The sequence below is a fragment of the Hypanus sabinus genome, chromosome 5, assembly GCF_030144855.1.
Source record: "Hypanus sabinus isolate sHypSab1 chromosome 5, sHypSab1.hap1, whole genome shotgun sequence".
Lineage (NCBI taxonomy): Eukaryota > Metazoa > Chordata > Chondrichthyes > Myliobatiformes > Dasyatidae > Hypanus > Hypanus sabinus.
The window spans coordinates 164331509-164353740 of NC_082710.1; the positions used below are offsets into that span (position 1 = coordinate 164331509).

Sequence of the window (22232 nt, forward strand, 5' to 3'; positions counted from 1 at the left end):
TGGGTCATTTAGGTCAGAGTTAAGGAAAAACTTCTTCTCCCAGAGAGTTGTGGGGGTGTGGAATGCACTGCCTCGGAAGGTAGTGGAGGCCAATTCTCTGGATGCTTTCAGGAAGGAGCTAGATAGGTATCTTATGGATAGGGGAATCAAGGGATATGGGGACGGCAAGAACCAGGTATTGATAGTAATTGATCAGCCATGATCTCAAAATGGCGGTGCAGGCTTGAAGGGCCGAATGGTCTACTTCTGCATCTGTTGTCTATTGTCTATTAATATGAGGTTCAAGCCAAGGTCTGGTCTCAGGGGAAAGATGACAGAGAAACACTGAGAAGATTAAGAGCAGGCAGGAGAGTGAGAATAAACCAGGTGGACCATGTAAGGATACACATTCTACCAGTGCTGTTTTAATGAGCTACAGTGAATAACACGATTCTATGTTAGAACACTCCACAACAACAAGATTAATTTTGACAAAGGGAACCTGATCCGGGGTCCAAACATTCCAGACCACAGGCCAACTTTTACACATCAGCTGATGTCGCTGATCCCAGGGTGAGTGTGAGCTGTCCGTCCTTCCCCATTGACCTGTCGGGGATGTTCCTGATCCCAGGGTGAGTGTGAGCTGTCCGTCCTTCCCTATTGACCTGTCGGGGATGTTCCTGAGACCAGGGTGAGTGTGAGCTGTCCGTCCTTCCCCATTGACCTGTCGGGGATGTTCCTGATCCCAGGGTGAGTGTGAGCTGTCCGTCCTTCCCCATTGACCTGTCGGGGATGTTCCTGAGACCAGGGTGAGTGTGAGCTGTCCGTCCTTCCCCATTGACCTGTCGGGGATGTTCCTGATCCCAGGGTGAGTGTGAGCTGTCCGTCCTTCCCCATTGACCTGTCGGGGATGTTCCTGATCCCAGGGTGAGTGTGAGCTGTCCGTCCTTCCCCATTGACCTGTCGGGGATGTTCCTGAGACCAGTTTCAGAGAATATTTTCTGACTTCTCTCCAATATTCACTCTGACTGGTTTAGGCAAGACCTTTCATCTGATATTCTATAATGAGTGGAAATCTGCCTGTTCTCACTCTGCAACACAAGGTTGACTCAATGAGCGTGAACAGAACAGGATCCGTGGAAAACTTTGCTTCACTGTGCCCTCTGTAATGAGGTTAACTTATTTCGATTTATTTGTTTGTCGGGGTATGGTACATCACAAATTGCTGATGTCCCCGTTGTCTCCAGCCTCTCAAAGACATTATTGAACCTCAGGAAATTTGTATTTTTAAAACGTAGTTTCTCAACACTATTTAAAATTCATTTACCTACTTGAATGTAATTTCCAGGCTCCCATGCCTCTCTGGATCAGTAGTCCAGAAGCTGGCTGCCTCCCTCCTGAATCCGGCAGCGGTACGGAATTAAGTAGATAAATGAGATCACTTAAATTTTCCCCAAGTCTCAGTCAGCCTGGACCAGCCTTTCCTATCCTCTGTCACTCAGCTGTTTACAGTGGAGACTTCGCAAAGCTGAACACAATCCATAGAATTAAAACAAAAGACATTGAGGGGCTGTTGGTAAACTCACCACTTTGCTGAATCTCCTCAGCAAGGATGATGAAGGAAAAGATGAGCACAGTGACAGAACTCACGATGCCACAGAAGTTCATCAAAGTTCGCAAATCTGGTAAGTGCAATGGTAGAATTGATTAGGACAGTTTCAACATTTACAGATGGGATTTTTTTTTCTCTGATAAATCATCTTCTCTTCACCTGTGCAGTCTAAGAACTTTCTGATACACTGGCAGCCCAAGTTCCAAAAGCGGATAGTCAAGTACAGGTTGAAAGCCAGCAGGGCAAACACAACACATAAAACAACGACTGGTACAGAGGCAGCTCCTGGAGGTATGACCCACAATAAATGAAGGAATTTAAATGAGCATCGTGCACAATTATCATTCACCAACACTCCTTCACACTTTATAAAGATCATCTCTAGTTGCGTCTGACAGTTCCTTCGAGAAAATGGTGATGGATTGTCCAGGAAGACATAAAGATTTACACATGATCAGGGCATTTAACCCACTGAACCTGCTACGCACAGAATGAGTGTACGTCTGCTCCTTACCTGACTCCACACACATCTCCCTATCCCTTTATACCTTTACTCAAAATTCCACCAATCGCCATTGAACGGTAACAGCTGATCTTCCTTTAGGAACTGATCTATCCATTGATACTTCCAGCATCTCAAGTTCAAGTTCAGTGTATTGTCATCTCTTTCCCTTCCTTACCTTCACTCTGAAATCTTAGCTCTGTTTTTGTTCAGCTCTACATCTCTGGTCTTTGACTCCCAAACGAATAGAAATACTTGCTTCCAATCTACCTGACAATTTCCCATAATGTATTAAAGAGCTTCATCAAATATCCCCAAAGTTAACAACTAATTATGTGTTGTTTTGGATCATAATTTGACTCCTTGAACTCAGTTATCATTTTGTTTACTTATTTTGTGTTTCTATCTAATGAATGGTCTCCAGAAACATAAGACCATAGCAGCAGAATTAGGCCATTCAGCCCATTGAGCATGCCATGCAATTTCAGCATGGCTGAGATATTATCCCTCTCAACCCCTTTCTTCTGCCTTCGCCCTGTAACCTTTGACACCCTTACTAATCAAGAACCTATCAAACTACACTTTAAATACTCCCAATGATTTGGCCTCCACAGCTGTCTGTGCATTGAATTCCACAGATTTATCACCCTCCTCCTCAAATCTGTTCCAAATGGATGTCCATCTATTCTGAGGCTGTGCCCTCTCATCCTAGATTCCTCCCACTATAGAAACATCCTCTCCACATACATCTATCTATGCCCTTCAATATTTAACAGGTTTCAGTGAGAACCTCCTCACCTACAGTCCTCCAGGGGTGACTGAGCAGCACGTTATGTAGCTAGACCATAACTCCTACAGTGAGAATGGAGTTGGTGTAAGGCGAGCCATGATCTTACTGAATGGTGGAGTGCATTCGGAGGACACCTCTACATCCTACATAAGAGCCTCTTAACTCTGCCACCGGAAGAATAGCACAGTCTGATTTTCCATTCTGGACCCAGTTACCAACATTCCAGTTCCTGACAGAGCAAATGTGATTCGCGTCAAAGTGTTGCTGAAAGTACAACAGTGGGTCGGTCCATATCACAGAGGGTGACCTCCTCCATTGTAGGTTTAGTGAAAATAACAACACTGTAATGATAAAATTACACATTTCTGCTTTCCTCCTTGCCTGAACTGACCAGTTTTATGTCAATAACAAATAATATTTAGCACTTACCTTTTATTACAATCTGGGAAATGAGGGCAATAGAGATGGTAACGAGAGATAGAGCATTACACATAAATAGAGGCTCTTGTGGTCCTGTAGAGAAATGCAGACACTTGTTAGAATACTTGGAATCCGCTCAATGCTGCATTACAGTGAGAAGGTGAACAGTCCAACTTGCAAAGGCCAAGGTCCTGGTAACAGTACTAGTTTGTGGAGTTAAGAGTACATTACATTGATTATGGATCAGTAGAACCTCCTAAGCAAAAGACTACATCGTCACGGTGAGGGTACTGAAGGCCTGGACGCTCATTCTTATCAGGAGCAGGAGGACAGCACAAAGGAGAACCTCTGTAAGTGTGGTACAGTTTATAAAGTGTAGTGGATAGTGCTTTACACTTCACAATGCAAGCACTTGCTGATCTGGATTCAATTCACGCCGTTGCCTGTCAGGAGTATGTACGTTCTCCATGGGACCATGGTTTATTCTTATTTTTTTCCGGAGAATTATACTATATATGTTGACAGTTTATTGGATGTCAAAGTCAAATTTATTGTCAGATGTACAGGTGCAGGTATGCACAGGTGTAACAGAAACTTGCAGCAGCATCACAGGTACACAGCAGCAGATAACTAGCTGTTCTTGAACATGGTTGTGTAGTGATAGTATTGGTTTATTATGGTCACATGTACCAAGATACAGTCAAATGCTTGTCTTGCATACTGTTCATACAGATCAGATCATTACACAGTGCATTGAGGGAGAGTAAATCAATAACAAAGTGTAAAATCTATAGAGAAAGTGCAGTGAGGTTAAACAATAAGGTGTAATCTAAGAAAAGCTAAAAGAAGATACGAGGTTGCTTTGGCAAGTAAGGTGAAAATAAATCCGAAGGGTTTCTACAGTTATATTAATAGCAAAAGTATAGTGAGGGATAAAATTGGTCCCTTAGAGAATCAGAGTGGACAGCTATGTGCGTAGCTGAAAGAGATGGGGGAGATTTTGAACAATTTCTTTTCTTCGGTATTCACTAAGGAGAAGGATATTGTATTGTGTAAGGTAAGGGAAACAAGTAGGGAGTTTATGGAAACTATGACGATTAAAGAGGAGGAAGTACTGGCACTTTTAAGGAATATAAAAGTGGATAAATCTCTGGGTCCTGACAGGATATTCCCTAGGACCTTGAGGGAAGTTGGTGTAGAAATAGCAGGGGCTCTGACAGAAATATTTCAAATGTCATTAGAAACAGGGATGGTGCTGGAGGATTAGCGTATTGCTCATGTGATTCCATTGTTTAAAAAGGGTTCTAAGAGTAAACCTAGCAATTATAGGCCTGTCAGTTTGACGTCAGTGGTGGGTAAATTAATGGAAAGTATTCTTGGAGATGGTATATATAATTATCTGGATAGACAGGATCTGATTAGGAATAGTCAGCATGGATTTGTGCGTGGAAGGTCATGTTTGACAAATCTTATTGAAGTTTTTGAAGAGGTTACGAGGAAAGTTGACAAGGGTAAAGCAGCGGGTGTTGTCTATATGGACTTCAGTAAGGCCTTTGACAAGGTTCCGCACGGAAGGTTAGTTAGGAAGGTTCAATCTTTAGGTGTTAATATTGAAGTAGTAAAATAGATTCAACAGTGGCCAGATGGAGATGCCGGAGAGTAGTGGTGGATAACTGTTTGTCAGGTTGGAGGCCGGTGACTAGTGGTGTGCCTCAGGGATCTGTATTGGGTCCAATGTTGTTTGTCATATACATTAATGATCTGGATGATGGCATGGTAAATTGGATTAGTAAGTATGCAGATGATACTAAGGTAGGTGGCGTTGTGGATAATGAAGTTGGTTTTCAAAGCTTGCAGAGAGATTTAGGCCAGTTAGAAGAGTGGGCTGGACGATGGCAGATGGAGTTTAATGCTGATAAGTGTGAGGTGCTACATTTTGGTAGGAATAATCCAAATAGGACATACATCATAAATGGTCGGGCACTGAAGAATGCAGTAGAACAGAGTGATCTAGCAATAATGGTGCATAGTTCCCTGAAGGTGGAATCTCATGTGGATAGGGTGGTGAAGAAAGGTTTTGGTATGCTGGCCTTTATAAATCAAAGCATTGAGTATTGGAGTTGGGATGTAATGTTAAAATTGTACAAGGCATTGGTAAGGCTGAATTTGGAGTATTGTGTACAGTTCTGATCACTGAATTATAGGAAAGATATCAACAAAATAGAGAGAGTACAGAGAAGATTTACTAGAATGTTACCTGGGTTTCAGCACCTAAGTTACAGGGAAAGGCTGAACAAGTGAGGTCTTTATTCTTTGGAGCATAGAAGGTTGAGGGGGGGGGGACTTGATAGAGGTATTTAAAATAATGAGGGGGATAGATCGAGTTGACGTGGATAGGCTTTTTCCATTGAGAGTCGGGGAGATTCAAACAAGAGAACATGACTTGAGAGTTAAGGGACAAAAGTTTATGGGTAGCACGAGGGGGAATTTCTTTACTCAGAGAGTGGTAGCTGTGTGGAACGAGCTTCCAGTAGAAGTGGTAGAGGCAGGTTCGGTATTGTAATTTAAAGTAAAATTGGATAGGTATATGGACAGGAAAGGAATGGGGGGTTATAGGCTGAGTGCGGGTCAGTAGGACTAGGTGAGTGTAGGCATCGGCATGGACTAGAAGGGCCGAGATGGCCTGTTTCTGTGCTGTAATATGGTTATATAAGATTACAACCAGATAAATTATGAGTTTAAGAGTCCATATTATCAGAGAAGAAATCTGTTCAGATGACAGATAACAATGGGATAGAAACTATCCTTGAGTTTGCTTTATTTCAGGTTTTTGTATCTCCTGCCCAATGGGAGAGAGGAGAAGAGAGAACTTGGATCTGGGAATGTGACATGAAGTCAACAGAAGGACCTATTCCATTTACAGCACCTCAGGGACAATCAAATAAAATTCAAAGGAAGGCCTCAAAAATATTCAATTATAAAGATCTGCTCAGAGCATGGATGCATAAATTAACTCCCAGAAATCCAAAGGATAGGAGAGGTTTTTTCCTGAAGGTGCAGCTCTAGTCAATAAATAATACTGTCAAGCAAGTAATCATCTTAGTTACTCTCTTGAGATTGCAAGACACTGTTGATGTGGTATGCTGCAAGTCGGAGTCACTGGTTTATTGGCACACAGCAGGGTGAGCTGTGTAATCTTGGTCACAGCTAGGCCTCAAGTTAGTGCCAGTGGTCTGATATGGCATCCACGCTAGAGCTGTGCTACACCACCAGTGTTTATACAGCAGGTTCCCCTTAGATCAGGAGTTCCCAACTTGGGGTTTATGATCACTCAATTAGTGGTAGGGTTCCATGGCATAAAAAAGGTTGGGAACCGCTGCAGTGTGCCTTTCTCCTGTTACTCTAAAACCAAGCCCTCAAATTTTTGGTGCATTCATCCTATCTATTCCTCCCATAATTCTATATGCCTCTGAGATCACCCTTCAGTACCCTATGTTCCAAGGATTAAGGTCCTAGCCTGCCCACCTACTCTCTGTAACACAGTCCTCAGGGTCTGGTAATACTCTCGTAACACTTTGGAGTTCCAGCATCTGCAGACTTTCTTGCGTTTATGACCAACGCTCTCATAAATCCACACTGCATTCACTGTTTTATTTCAGATTTCTAGCATTTGCAGTTTTTAATTTGCTTTTGAGAAGTGGCTTCAGACCACACCCCGAGGATGTATTTCACCCATGAGACACTCACTTGGAGTGAACAGGGTTGAGAGCCTCAGCCTCCGAGTGGTGAACATTGCCAATAGCCTGTGTAATGCCCTGGTTACGATTTCTTCTTCTAATGCTGTAGACACTTTCATTTAGCAGCTTACAGTAAAGCAATGCGTCCTGCGGGTTGAATGCTTTAGTTTCAGCTAAAGATAAGGGACTATGATGTTCAACTTAGGAATCTTGAGAGAGCAAATCAGGAGAAGGTTCTAGAGAGAGCTGGGTGGGGAGAGATTTGTGATGGACAGCGGTGGGGTTTGTGGACTTTTTGGTAGGAGATGCAGAGAAGGGAAGATTGGGAGAGACAGCTGCAGGATTCAATCCCATGGAAAGATGTGCTTCACGAAATGAAGAAGTCCAAGATGGGAAGCTCTACCAGTGGTTGATGATGAGAGTTTAGCAGCATGAATAATAGTCATACCCAACTTTTAGACAATACAAGCGCCAACGTTATGTGCACATTTAGACTGGATTAATTGTAATGGATCCTGTCATGTTTTTTCTTTCTTTTCTTTCTCATATAACTGCTTGATCAAGCTGAAATTAGTAAATACACTGTCTTTGTAATTGTATGCTGTGCATGATCTGTAATTTCTTGCCAACTGATAATTGCATACAGGCAGCATTTACACAGCATTTGCTGAAATCGAGGATTCTTCAATCAGAATATCACAATGTTCCTGTTCAGCTGAACCCCAAATCATACAGACCCTAGACGTACAGTGATTATGAAAGGTGGCCTTCTCACCACTGAGTCACGAGGCTGTTGGCAGAGCTGGCTAACAAGCCAAGATTGTATATGAGCCCGGTGAGAGGGCTACACCTGTCCTGGTCCAACCATATAGAGTATATGACCAGCAAGCTCACCAATCTCTCTACTTCTTCAGGAGGCTAAAGAAATTTGGCACGTCACCTTTGACCCTCACCATTGTATCGAGAGAACATTCTACCTGGACACCTCACAGCTGGGATGGCAACTGCTCTGTCCAAGACTGCAAGAAACTGCTGTGGGCTGTAGACACAGCTCAGCATGTCACAGAAAGCAGCCTCCCTTCCACGGACCTTCTCAACAGTCTCAGTAAACCAGCCAACATAATCCGTAACCCATCCACCCTGGCCATTCTCTCTTCTGCCCGCTAAAAGCTTGAAACAATAGGTTCACGGACAGTTTCTATCCCACCATAATAAGACAATTGAATATTTCCCCAGGAATATAAGATGGAATCTTGACTTCACCTTACCCCTTATTGTTCACCTGTACCACACATCCCCTGTAGTTGTCACACGTTATTCTGTATTCTGTTATTGTTTTATCTTGTATGACCTCAATGCACCATGTAATAATTTGATCTGTATGAACCATCTGCAAGGTGGTTTGCTCTTTGCTATATCTCGGAAAATGTGACAAAAATAAACCAATTCCAATATCACTCAACTGTGAGATGGAGTACACTTAGCAATGACAGGAAAAAAATAAACCAATGATTACTTCCTATATAGTTTTGGAATGCAATGAAAATCCCACAACCACACATTTGCTCAAAAATATAAATTGGTCAGATTAATTTAACTGGTTACCCATGGGTTTCTAAGAACAGAGATTTAACATCTACCTTGTATCAACTCTCTGCTCAATCCAGTTAATGATACTGTGGAAGATATTATTCCAGCAATCGATGATACCACAATGATAATATCTGCTAGAAGAAGACCTGCAATCAAAAAGTTTTCAGGTTAGAAAAATGAAGGGATTTCCAGAGAAAATGACCACACTTCTTGTTGCACCAATCTAACTGTTTGAAGTCCTTCAACTTTCTACCTATTAGATCAAGCTTATGCTTTCTGATATTTCTGAAAAAATTCAATTGCAGTCTAAGCACATCTGGCAAGAACACCATTCACTTCCCATCACTCGAGCTCTCCCTGGCAGTGAGTCCATGGTGGTGTTTGGGCTGCGGAGTTGATGCTGTACTTATCTAGGACCATGAGAGTATACCATCCCACTCCTGACTTCAACCCTGTAGATGGTCGAAAGGTGTTGGGATGTCTTGTAGCTGCAGCACTTACACACAGACCCAGCTGAGTGTCTGTTCAGCGGTGACTTCCAGCAGACAAATGGTGGGTGACCCACAGTCGTAATGTAATTGACTGTCGTGGGTAGATGGTCAGATTCTCTCTTGTTGGTGATTATCATTGTCCAGCTCTTTTGCAGCATGAGGCTTGTCATGCCTCATGAGCCTGATTGAATTAATTGAGGACGTGATAAAGGATATTGGTGAAGCTAGTGCAGTGGATGTGGTGTATATGGATTTTAGTGAGGATTCGATAAGGTTCCCCATGGTAGGCTCATTCAGAAAGTCAGGAGAAATGGGATCCAGGTGAACTTGACCATGTAGAATCAGACAACACACACACAAAATGCTGGGGGAGCTCAGAAGGCCGGACAGCATCTATGGGAAGGAGTAAACAGACGGAGAACATTTGTCAGGACTCTTATTTGTGTAGATTCAGAATTGGCTTGCCCAGAGGGTGGTTGTAGCTGGAACATATTCTGCTGGGTGGACAGTAAGCAGTGGTACTTTGCAGGGATCTGTTATAGAGTCACAGAGTCATAGAACACCACAGCACAGAAACAGGCCCGTCGGCTCATCTGCTCCACACTGATCTATTAATCCGCCTAGTTACATTGACTTGCACCTGGACCATAGCCCCTCATACCCCTACCATCCATGTACTGATCCGAATTTCTCTTAAATGTTGAAATCAAACTCGCATCCTCCACTTCTGCTGGCAGCTCGTTCCACACTCCCACCACCGTCTGATTTCCCCTCATGGGATTCCCCTTCACCTTGCTTGCTGCAGCAAACTTATGGCTTCAATTAACCTCTAGATTTCCTTTTTACATGTTGCATTTCTTATACTCCTCCAGCACCTCATCTTCTCTTTCCTACCCATACCTGCTGTGCATCTCCTTCTTGTTCTTAACCGATACACATCTCTCAAAAACCTGCTACCCTTGCCTTAAATTCTGACAAGAACGTACAAACCGTACTCTCAAAATTTCATGTTTGAAGGTCTCCCACTTGCCAAGTACACCTTTGCCAGACAACTAACTGTCCTAATCCACATTTGCCAGATCCTTTATGATACCATCAAAATTAGCCTTTCTCCAATTTAGAATTTCAGCCTGAGGACCAGACCTGTCCTCTTCCAGAACTACTTTGAAATCAATGGCATTATGATCACCAGATGATTTCTTGTAACCGTCTGCAATCTCTCTACAGGTTTGCTCCTCTAAATCCCACGGACTGTGGTCTATAATACATACAATCCAAATTAACATGGTCATCCCATTTCTATTACTCAGTTCCACCCATATAATATCAGTAAACAATGTCTCCAATCTGTCTTGTTTGAGAACTATCATGATACTTTGCCTGAGCAGTAATGCCTCTCCTCCCCTTTTAATCTCTCCTGCTCTATCACGTCTAAAGCAATAGAACCTTGCAATATTGAGCTGCTAGTCCTGGCCCTGCTGTACCCGAGTCTCACTAATGGCTACAATGTCATTATTCCGCATGCTGATCCATGCCCCAAGCTCATCCTACCTTTCCACCTTGCATTGAAATATACGCAACTCAGAACATTAGTCCCACCATGCTCAATCTTTTAATTCCTGACTTTATATGTCGGCTTAACAACATCTTTCTCCACAACCACTCCCTTATCTCTTCTGGTGCTCTGGTTCCACCCCCCCACAACTCTAGTTATACCCCCCATTCCCCTCGCCATGTAGCACCAGTAAACCTTTCCACAAGGATATTAGCACCCGCTTCATTTCAAGTGAAACGTTCCCTTCTGTACAGTTCCCACCTTCTCTGGAAGAGAGCCCAGTGATCCAACAATCTGAAGCTCTCCCTCTGCACCATCTCCATAGCTCCAGGCTAAACTGTGTGATCTTATTTCTGGCTTCACCAGCACATGGTACAGGTAGAAATCCTGAGTTCACAACTCAGGAAGTCCTGTTCTTTAACTCAGCACCCAACGCCCTGAACACACTTTACAGGACCTTGTCACCCTTTCACCTCATGTCATTGGTATTGATGTGGACCATAGCCTCTGGCTGCTTGTGCTCTCACCTAAGAATGCCTGACCCTGGCACCGGGAAGGCAACATGCCAGCTGGGAATCTCGTTCTCGTCCATAGAAACTCTTTTCTTTCCCCCAACCAATAAATCCTCTATCACTACTTAGGCCTTTTGACCTATCATGTCTGCTCCACCATTTCATCATGGCTGATGCATATCCCTCTCAGCCCCAGTCTCCTGCCTTTTCCCATACCCCTTCATGCCCCGACTAAGAATCTATCAACATTTTTAAGTGTGAACCTCATGTGTCTTCTGACAAGTTGAGGTGTCAGACGGGAGCATGGATTGATTTCTATCTGAAAATGGCACATCTAAGAGTGCCAGCCTTCTTCAAGGCTGCAGTAAGGCGTGCCTCTTTAAATTTTGGAGACAGGCTTCAGCCCTTCTGATTCAGTGCTATTCAAAGGGGAATGGGAGATGTCGAAGTGAAGATCAGAGTACGCAACAACATCTAAACAACAGTAATCTAAACCGCAGTTTTGGAATACGTCTGCACACAATTCCTGATGCATTTCATATCATAGTCAAGGATATATACAGGCTAAATGAAGTCAGGGACTTCAACCAGGCTTGTTTGAAGAAAACCCTGCCCAGTTATCATCAGCATATAGCCTGTAGCATGAGAGATCCCAACACACTAGAACTCTATTATAAGAATGCCTACTGTTCCATGCCCAGATCATGGAACCTGGTCACTTGGCTGCCTTCTCCTATCTGCATGCAGGCAGAGGCTAAAAGCAAAGCTCCAGAGACAAGGACAACAAAGAGGTGGTCGGGGAGGCAGAGAGGTGTCTATGGGATTGCTTTGAATTGGTGGATTGGGCTGTGTTCAAGGTCTCATCTGTAGATTTGAATAAATACACCATGGTTGTCATGGACTTTATTAAAACAGTTGCAGTGTTCCTACAAAATCATTCAGAATCTTCTCCAACTAGGAGCCCTGGATGAACCATGAGATGCACAACCTGCTGAGGACCTTACTAGAGTTATTCAAGACTGGTAACTAGGAAAGTTACAAGAGGTCAATGTACGATCTCTGGAAAGCCATCTCACAGGCCAAGTGGTAATTCAGACTAAACTCGAATCAGCGAAGGACATTCAACAGTTGTGGCAGGACTTGAATACTATCACCTCTTATAAAATTAAATTAAATGACATAGGAGTCATCAGGGCTTCACTTCCAGATGAGCTCTATGCCTTCTATTTGACCATCAAAACATGGCAGAACCTTCACAAACTCCCACAGGCTTTGATGTTCTTGTGATTTCAATCTCAGAGGCTAACATGCGAGTAGTCTTCAGGAGGGTGAACCCACGAAAAGTATTCAGCCCAAGCACAGAGCCTGGCTGATCAACTGGCTGGAGTATTCACTGAGACCTTTAACCTCGCCCTTCGGCAGTCTGAGGTACCCACCTGCTTCAAGCAGGCTTCAGTTATACCGGTGCCCAAGAAGAACATGGCAACATGTCCCAATGATTATCACCCAGTGGCTTATCTGGACAGCAAAGGTGGATACATCAGAATCAAATACAGCTCAGCATTCAATATCATAATCCTCTCAAAAATAATCAATAAGCTTCAAGACCTTGACCTAAATACCTCCTTGTGTGCTTGGATCCTTGATATCCTTACTTGCAGAGCCTGTCAGTTCTGATTTGCCACAACATCGCCTCCATGATCTCCATCAGTACAGGTACACCACAAGGCTGTGAGCTTAGTCCACAGATCTACTCGCTTTATACTTCTGACTGTGTGATTTAACACAACTCCAATGCCATATTCAAGTTTGCTGATAACACCACTGTCAAAAGTGGTGATGAATTAGCATATAAGACAGAGATGGAAAATCTGGCTGAGTGGTGACATAACAACCTCTTACTCAATGTCAGCAAAACCAAAGAGCTGATTATTGACTTCAGGAGAAGGAAACCAGAGGTCAATGAGCCAGTCCTCATCAGAGGTGAAGAGGTGAAGAGTGTCAGCCACTTTAAATTCCTCGGTGTTACTATTTTGGAGGACCTGTCCTGGACCCTGCGTGTCAGTCTAATTATGAAGAATGGCAGCCCCTCTACTTCCTTCGGAGTTTTTGAAGATTCAGCATGACATCTAAAACTTTGACAAACTTCTATAGATGTGTGGTGGAGAGTATATTGACTGGCTGCATCACAGCCTGGTATGGAAACACAAGTGCCTTTGAATGGAAAATCCTACAAAATGAAGTGCATACAGCCCAGTCGATCATGGCTCACTCTCTACCATTGAGTACACCTATGTGAATTGTTCTTGCAGGAAAGCATCATCTATCATCGGGGGCCACTAGCACTCAGGACGTGCTCTCTTCTCAATGCTGACATCAGGAAGAAGGTACAGGAGCCTCAGGAATCACACCACCGGGTTCAGGAACAACCTCAACCATCAGGCTCTTGAACCAAAAGGGATAACTTCACTCAACTTCACTTGCACCATCATTGAAATGTTCCCACAACGTATGGACTCACTTTCAATGGCTCTTCATCTCAGGTTCCTGATGTTTATTTATTTATTTATTTTAGTATTTGCACAGTTTGTTGTCTTTTGCACACTGATTATATGTCCAAGTTGGTGTGGTCTTTCATGGTTCCATTATGGCTATTACACTATTATGGATTAATCTGTATTCCCACAAGAAAATGAATCCAGGGTTGTAAATGGCGGGGCAGAAGCTCTCTGGCTGAGCCTGAGGGTCACATGTACTTCGCTAATAAATTTACTTTCAGCTTTGAACTCTGAAGGCTCCTGTGTGGGACACGTTTCAACTGCTCCATCTGATTATAGTGCTCTGCTGGTAGGATGCCCCCAAAGCATATGCAGGGGATCTCCTCCACACTGCGAGACGTCACAGGATATTCGGGGAGAATTCTGCAGCCAACAAGATACCAAGGCTGGTCTGGCATGCTAATTGAGCAGAAGATGCACTCATTGAGTCAATCACTGCCACAAAGGGGTGTGCTAATTGATATCAGAGCCCGTGAGAGGGAAAGAAAGCAGTTTGACCTCCTGCTCCTGCTCCTGATCACCAACCTGCAATCTTCACTGGTACGTGGCCATGTCAGTCAGCTCTGACCACAGGGCTGTCCATCTCCAACATTTTGAACCTACAATAGTCCCAGGTAACTGAAGAACCAGGGAAGGAGGCAACACACACAAAGAGGAGTACAGTTGACATTTCTGTCCGAGACCCTTCCTCAGGACTGAAAGCAAAACAATTGGTTTGTCTGCTTCCCTTGGCCTTGATTCATCCGAATACACTAATTTGCGGACTGTAGTTCTGTGATCTCTGCGGCCCTCCGACATCAGTCCTGCCGAAGGGTCTCGGCTCGAAACGCTGACTCTACTCTTTTCCATAGAGCTCCTCCAGCATCTTGTGAGTGTAACCAGGGAATTATACCTCAGCCTATCACTATTCTCAGGAGAGGAGGGCTGGCATGTGGAGGAACCAGGAGGAAATTTACAAGAATCGGTATGTACGTTTAGAACACAGTTATATAGCAAGGCATTGGAATGAGATTGAGAGGGATAATAAATCAACCAGGATTGAATGGCAGCGCAGACTCAATGGGCCAAATGGCCTAATTCTGTTCCTATGTCTCGTGGTCTTATGACCTTGAGTTAATTCAGACACTGGAACATCATAGTTCAGATCTCACTGAACAGTAGTTGAGACAATAAGGCACAAATGATTGCTAAGCAATTGGGGACAAATGGGATTATCATGGATAAATTCTACATGGATAGCATGGCATGATGGGCTGAAGGATCTGTTACTGTGATTTGACCCACAATGGGCTCTGCCTGCCCACCTCACTGTGAGGAAACAGTCCAGGTTCCCGCAACCCAGCCTTGGATGTCCCATCACCATCCTGTTCATTGTCCAAGAGACAGCTTCTACGGATCGAGGAAACAGATAAAACACTCCCATTTTCAGCGGGAATTTTTTTTTCAATACATATTCCACCAAACTGCTTATAATTTACAGTTAAAAAGATCTTTGATTGACTTTTGCTCTCTCTGCTCCACAACGGATTTGCACAGACTGTGTTCAGAAGTTCAGCACCAGCAGTGATGATGAACTGTACCCTCATGATGTCATCCACAAACAAGCTTACCGTGAATAGTTAGCGAGTAGTTTGACTGGACAGAGCTGACGGGGTTGGTGACATCACAGGTGTAAGTTCCACAGTCACTTCTGGAAGCGCTCGGGATAACAAGGCTTTTGTTACCGTCCAGCAACTGACCCTGGGAGACTCCATCTTGGGTACCAGCCTACAAAGTACCCAGGACACCTTCAGGGAGCAGTGGCTCAGAAAGCAGCGTCTATTATTAAGGACCCCCAGCACCCAGGACATGCCCTTTTCTCACTGTTACCATCAGGTAGGAGGTACAGAAGCCTGAAGGCACACACTCAGTGATTCAGGAACAGCTTCTTCACCTCTGTCATCCAATTCCTAAATGGATATTGAACCCATGAACACTACCTCACTTTTAAAATACATATTAGTTCTGTTTTTGCACGATTTTTAATCTATTCATTATATATACACCACAATTAATTAATTTTTCCCCTCCTCCTTTTCCATATTTTGTATTACATTGAACTGCTGCTGCTAAGTTAACAAATTTCACGACACATGCCAGTGATAATAAATCTGACACTGATGACAAAATATTCCCAGATGGAGATTTTGACAAAAGACTGATAAATGAGCTCATTTTTAAGTTCGGATATTTTGTGATGACTGGGGGATTTACCATCAATTTAACACTAACTGGAATGGGATCAATGGCATGTCAGTTTGTCCACAGTGTGATTGTATCTTTAATCTCTACAGGAACAGGCAGATTAAAGAGTCTTCTTAGAGAGAAAACAAACTTCCACAACATAATCCCTGAATCACAAGATCTTCTGACATTTCACCAATAATTCACCTAGTAATTTAATAATGGGGTCAGTGAAAACAGTTCTGTGCTCAACACCATTATCATGTCAAAACTTGTGTGTCTTTGAACCTCCCTCTGCAACTGAATTCTTCATGTTTTCATTGAGAGACCATATGACATGGGAGAGGTGTCGTAATAACAGCTTGGTGTCCAGTGTCATTAGCCCAAGGAAATGAGTAGGGTCATCTCTTTGATCCTTTTCCGTCACAGGATTTGGCATAATTTTAGAAAGAAACTTTTAGAAAAAACTGCATATGTAGAAGTCGGCAGATATTTATTTGTTATTTATTTATTGAGATTCAGCATGGACTCGGCTCTTCTGGCCCTTTAAGCCATGCCACCCAGCAAACCCCCTATTGAATTGTAGCCTAATCACAGGACAAACTTACAATGACCAATTAACCTACCACCTGGTAGGTCTTTGGACTGTGGGAGGAAACTGGAGCCCACAGTGGAAACCCATGCAGTCACAGGGAGAATGTACAACTCTTTAAAGACAGCGGCAGGTATTGGACCCAGGTCACTGGTTCTGTAAAGTGTTGTACTAACCACTATACCACCATGCCGCCCACGGTAATTCAGAGAGCTGTTTTGTAACAGCAGGTCGGGTTAGTTGCTGGTTCTGATCAGAGATTGAGAGCTACCTCTGTGGTTAGAGGCTACCTGCAGCGGTGACACAGAGGACACAGAGTCAGGTCACACATCCGTCATGTTGTCAGAAATCGAAAACACGGTCTCAGGAGAACAAGTGACAGGAATGTCACATCTATTCCTTAACCTACTCATCAGGTGTGATGGTGAGTATGGGAAGACAGGGATGGGAAGATGCTGGATTATGATCGTCGCAAATGCTCAAGTGAGATGGTTACCCACAACGGGGGGGTGGGGGGGGGAAACGCATTAAGTTGTGCATTTGTTTCTGTTGTATTGAGGTTTAATTGGATTTACTTTGTACATCACAGCCCTACCCCTCCCAAACGTCGGTAGTATTTCTGAGAGGCTCTGTCCCAAGGAGGCAACATCCATCAAAGTTCCCCACCATCGAGGCCACACCTTCTTCTTGCAGCTACAACTGGGCAGGAGGTGCAGAAGCCTGAAGCCTTAAATCCAACACAATCAGGTTCAAGAAAATTTATTTCCTTTTAACCTTTTGATCCTTGAACTAACCTGCACAACTCCAATCACTACCTCAGTGTAACAACAACGGGCACTTTTTTGTTCTAATTGTGCTCTTTCCTGTAAACGTTGTGCACAGTAGCGTAAGAGAGTGTAATGTTATTACAGCTCAGGGTATCCTGGAGTTCGGAGTTCAATTCTGGCTCCATTCTGTTAGGAGTCTCTCGATGTCCGCCCCATGAATGTGTGGTTTTCCCTGGGTCCTCCAGTTCCCTCCCACAGTCCAAAGACGTACCAGTTAGGTCAAGTATATAATTTATGTTTTTCTTGTGGAGGCTGATTACCAATGCCTATGGTGTTGCTGCATGTACTTCATTGCACCTGTGCACACTTGATTTTCAAATTTCTACTTCACTTCAAGGCGAACATGACAGTGGGTGAAGGAGAGAACCTCAGTCTTGTTTTTACATTTGGACCCACAGTTCTCCAGGGAGCACGATATGCTCAGGTTCTGTCTGGGAAATTCCACTGAGGCACTTTGCAGTTTAACCCTTTTTCACTACAGCAGAAAGAGGACAAAAATACAAGCTTATTTTAGACGTACCCATTATATGCAGGCGGACATATCGAATAATGGTTTTTTGTAGATTGACGGAGAGTCTATAAAGACCATCATCCGCACTGGTCAGATTGCTGAAGACAAATGATCCGTTGGACGAGAGGAAGTCAATGCGCCCAATATATTTGTTTACTACGGCAGGTTTTGTGGATCCAATATGAAACTGGAGAACTGGATCCATGGAGGTCTCTTTTCTTGCAGTTTTTCCCAATGAAAAACGTCAGTAATGTCCATTTCGTTCCCATCTACTCCGGGAAATGTCACTGAGCTTCCAGGTGAACTGTGCACCTCGGTGGTATTTTGCCCTGTGAAATACAAAACAAAGCATTGGTGAGACTACACGTGGAGTACTGTACACAGTCCCGGCTTTATTGTCATTGCTGAGGCCATCGAGATGGCAGTGCTTCTCCATTCAATGCAAAACAGCAAACTGACAATTCAATTATGAAAACACAATGGCTACATGTAAAATAATATGGAAACATAGAAAACCTACAGCACAATACTGGCCCTTTGGCCCACAAGGTTGTGCCGAACATGCCCCTACCTTAGAAATTACTAGGCTTACCTATAGCCCTCTATTTTACTAAGCTCCATGTACCTATCCAAAAGTCTCTTAAAAGACCCTATCGTATCCGCCTCCACCACCATTGCTGGCAGCCCATTCCACACACTCACCACTCTGAGTAAAAAAAACTTACCCTTGACATCTCCTCTGTACCTACTCCCCAGCACCTTAAACTTGTGTCCTCTTGTGGCAACCATTTCAGCCCTGGGAAAAAGCCTCTGACTATCCACACGATCAATGCCTCTCATCATCTTGTACACCTCTATCAGGTCACCTCTCGTCCTCCGTCACTCCAAGAAGAGGAGTTCACTCAACCTATTCTCATAAGACATGCTCCCCAATCCAGGCAACATCCTTGTAAATCTCCTCTGCACCCTTTCTATGGCTTCCAGATCCTTCCTGTAGTGAGGCGACCAGAACTGAGCACAGTACTCCAAGTGGGGTCTGACTAGGGTCCTACATAGATGCAACATTACCTCTCGGCTCCTAAATTAAATTCCACAATTGATGAAGGACAATACACCATACGCCTTCTTAACCAGAATCAACCTGTGCAGCCACTATGAGTGTCCTATGGACTCGGACCGCAAGATCCCGCTGAACCTCCACACTGTCAAGAGTCTTACCATTAATACTATATTCTGCCATCATATTTGACCTACCAACATGAACCACCTCACACTTATCTGGGTTGAACTCCATCTCCTACTTCTCAGCCCAGTTTTGCATCCTATCAATGTCCCGCTGTAACCTCTGACAGCCCTCCACACTATGCACAACACCTCCAACCTTTTTGTCATCAGCAATCTTACTAATCCATCCCTCCATTTCGTCATCCAGGTCATTTATAAAAATCACGAAGAGAAAGGGTCCCAGAACAGATCCCTGAGGGACTCCACTGGTGACTGAGCTCCATGCAAAATATGACCGGTCTACAACCACTCTTTGCCTTCTGTGGGCAAGCCAGTTCTGGATCCACAAAGCAATGTCCCCTTGGATCCCATGGTTCCTTACTTTCTCAATAAGCCTTGCACGGGGTACCTTAACAAATGCCTTGCTGAAATCCATATACACTACATCTACTGCTCTTCCTTCATCAATGTGTTTAGTCACACCCTCAAAAAATTCAATCAGGCTCATAAGGCATGACCTGCCTTTGATCAACATCCACAACCCTCCAATCCTCTGTGATGCTCACTCCCAGGAACATAAAGCTAGGGACCCTTTCCTCTGCTTCACCGCTTATGAGTAATGGAGCTTGTCCATATTTCCTTGATTTCCTGAAATCAATGATCATTTCTTTAGTTTTTTAATGTTGAGTGAGAGGTTATGGTTATTGCACCATTCAGAGAGTTTCTGCACCTCCTCTCCGGATGCTGTTCCCTGGTTATTTGTAATTACTCCAGTTACTGTGGTGTTGTCTGTAAATTTGATGGAGTTGGTGGGATAGGGAGGGGCCCAGTCACAGGGGAAGGGAGTGTAAAGGAGTGGGCTCAGTACTGAATTACTCCAGTTACTGTGGTGTTGTCTGTAAATTTGGTGGAGTTGGTGGGATAGGGAGGGGCCCAGTCACAGGGGAAGGGGGTGTAAAGGAGTGGGCTCAGTACTGAATTACTCCAGTTACTGTGGTGTTGTCTGTAAATTTGGTGGAGTTGGTGGGATAGGGAGGGGCCCAGTCACAGGGGAAGGGAGTGTAAAGGAGTGGGCTCAGTACTGAATTACTCCAGTTACTGTGGTGTTGTCTGTAAATTTGGTGGAGTTGGTGGGATAGGGAGGGGCCCAGTCACAGGGGAAGGGAGTGTAAAGGAGTGGGCTCAGTACTGAAGTGCCCCAACATTCCGGGCCGGGGAGATTTGCTGTGTACTTGCCTAGGCTGACTGTCTGGTGCAAAGTCCAGAATCCAGATGCAAATTGATGTATTGAGTCCCAGACTGTGCAGTTTAATGATCAGCTTTTTGGGGAGTAAAGTGTTGAAGGCAGAACGGTAGTCAATAAAAGCTTTCTGGAGTAGGTGTCCTTGTGCTCCAAGTGTACCAGTACGATGGAGATGATGTCCTCGGTTGAACTGTTTGCTTTCTAGGCAAACTGGTGCCCGTCCAGAGTGGCAGGGATGGCATTCTTAATGCGGGCTGCAACCGGCCCTGCAGACACTTGGCAGCTATGGGAGCGAGTGCATCCTGTTTGTAGTGGTCGAGACAAGTTACCGCTGACTGGTATGGTGGCAGGCGTTTTGAAGCATGTAGGGGCCGCAGCAGGGGTCAGAGAGAGGTTGTAGATTTCAGTAAAAGCCTCTGCCAGCTGGTCAATGCAGTCACTAGGGACCTGCCCCGGTATGCTGTCTAGTCCAGCTGCTCTGCACGTGTTGATACTGTGAGGAGTACGGCTCACTTCATGTGTGTTCAGGGTCTGCACTGTGTCCTCCTCAGGTATCAAGGCCTTCATCACCGGTTCACTGTTGTCCCTGGTCAACTCAGGAAAGCTGCTCAGTTCTTCAGCTGGCGGGGCATTGCTGTTTGCAGGGCAGTGGTGGACCTGATGCGTCAGGAGTTGGTGGAATTATTGAAGTGTGTCTCTAGCTGTTGTTTGTATCTTACTTGTGGTTTTAATGCCTCCTTCAAAGCCTGGCCTGGCTTCACTGTAGGGTGCAGCTTCACCAGATCTGTAACCAGCATCCGAGCCCTGAGCAGGTTCTGAATCAGTACTGGTGACATTGCCTGCAGGATGAGGTAACAATCGGGTGCAGAGGGGATTCACCAGGGCTATAGTTATCATGACTCTCCCTGTCACTGCAGGATTGGATAAGCTGGGTTTAGTCTTACTGGAATGCAGGAGGCTGAGGAATGACCTGACAGATATTTATAAAATTATGGTGAGATTGGTTGGAAATTCCCATCCACGGCCACCGACCTCAACCACACTTTGCCAGAATGAATTTAAGAATAGATTGTTTTATAAATGAGCAGTAAATTCAGAAATTGGAGATGCAAAAGGACTTGGGGTCCTAGTGCGGGTTTCCCTAGAGGTTAACCTGCAGGTTGAGTCAGTGGTAAGGAAAGCTAATGCAATCTACTCATTTCAAGAGGAATGGAATATAACAGGAAGGATATAATTCTGAGGTTTTCCAAGGCATTGGTCAGACCGTATTTGGCGGATTGTCAACAGATTTGTCCCCTTATCTAAGAGAGGATATGCTACACTGGAGCCGGTCCAGAGGAGATTCATGAAAATGATCCTGGGAATGAAAGGGTCAATGTGTGAGGTGCGTTTGATGGCTCTGGGCCTGTACTCACTGGAGTTTAGTAGAATGATGAGGTAATCATTGAAACCTATCAAATATTGAAAGGCCGAGATAGGAAAGATGTTGTGTCGATGCTTTCGATAGTGGGTGAATCTAACACCAGAGGGCCGAGACCTCTTCCGTGTTTTCCCCTGGGAGATTTCCAGAATTCCAGCTTTTATCTCAGTATCTAATCAACAGGAAGAAAAGTTTAATGGAACATATTGCAGGTTTACTGGGGGGAACTGAAACTCCTTTACTGATCTAGGACCAGAGGGCACAGCTTCAGAATACAGAATGTCCCTTTAGATGAGGAGGAACTTCTATAGACGAGGGTGGCGAATCTGTGAAATTCATTGTCACAGACAGCTGTGGAGGCCACGTCATTGGGTATATTTAAAGCAGAGGTTGATAGGTTCTTGATTAGTAGGGGCATCAAAGGCTACAAGGAGAAGTTAGGA

The 22232-nt window shown here is 44.2% G+C and overlaps 1 protein-coding gene across 2 annotated transcripts in view; it reads right to left on the reverse strand.

Annotated features, from left to right (window-relative positions):
* Positions 1–22232, reverse strand: part of LOC132394531 (uncharacterized) — a 45688-nt gene that overhangs the window by 10565 nt on the left and 12891 nt on the right. The window contains exons 4-7 of one of the 2 annotated variants that reach the window (XR_009512357.1): positions 17912–18231; positions 8681–8779; positions 3313–3396; positions 1566–1661 (exon numbers count right to left, since the gene is read on the reverse strand). Coding sequence is in view for 1 of the 2 variants with exons in the window: in XM_059970812.1 (XP_059826795.1) it covers positions 18059–18231 (173 nt within the window). In the remaining variant the exon portion in view is untranslated. Of the gene's footprint in view, positions 1–1565; positions 1662–3312; positions 3397–8680; positions 8780–15818; positions 18232–22232 lie in introns of those variants that run through there. The other variant, XM_059970812.1, reaches the window with a different exon arrangement.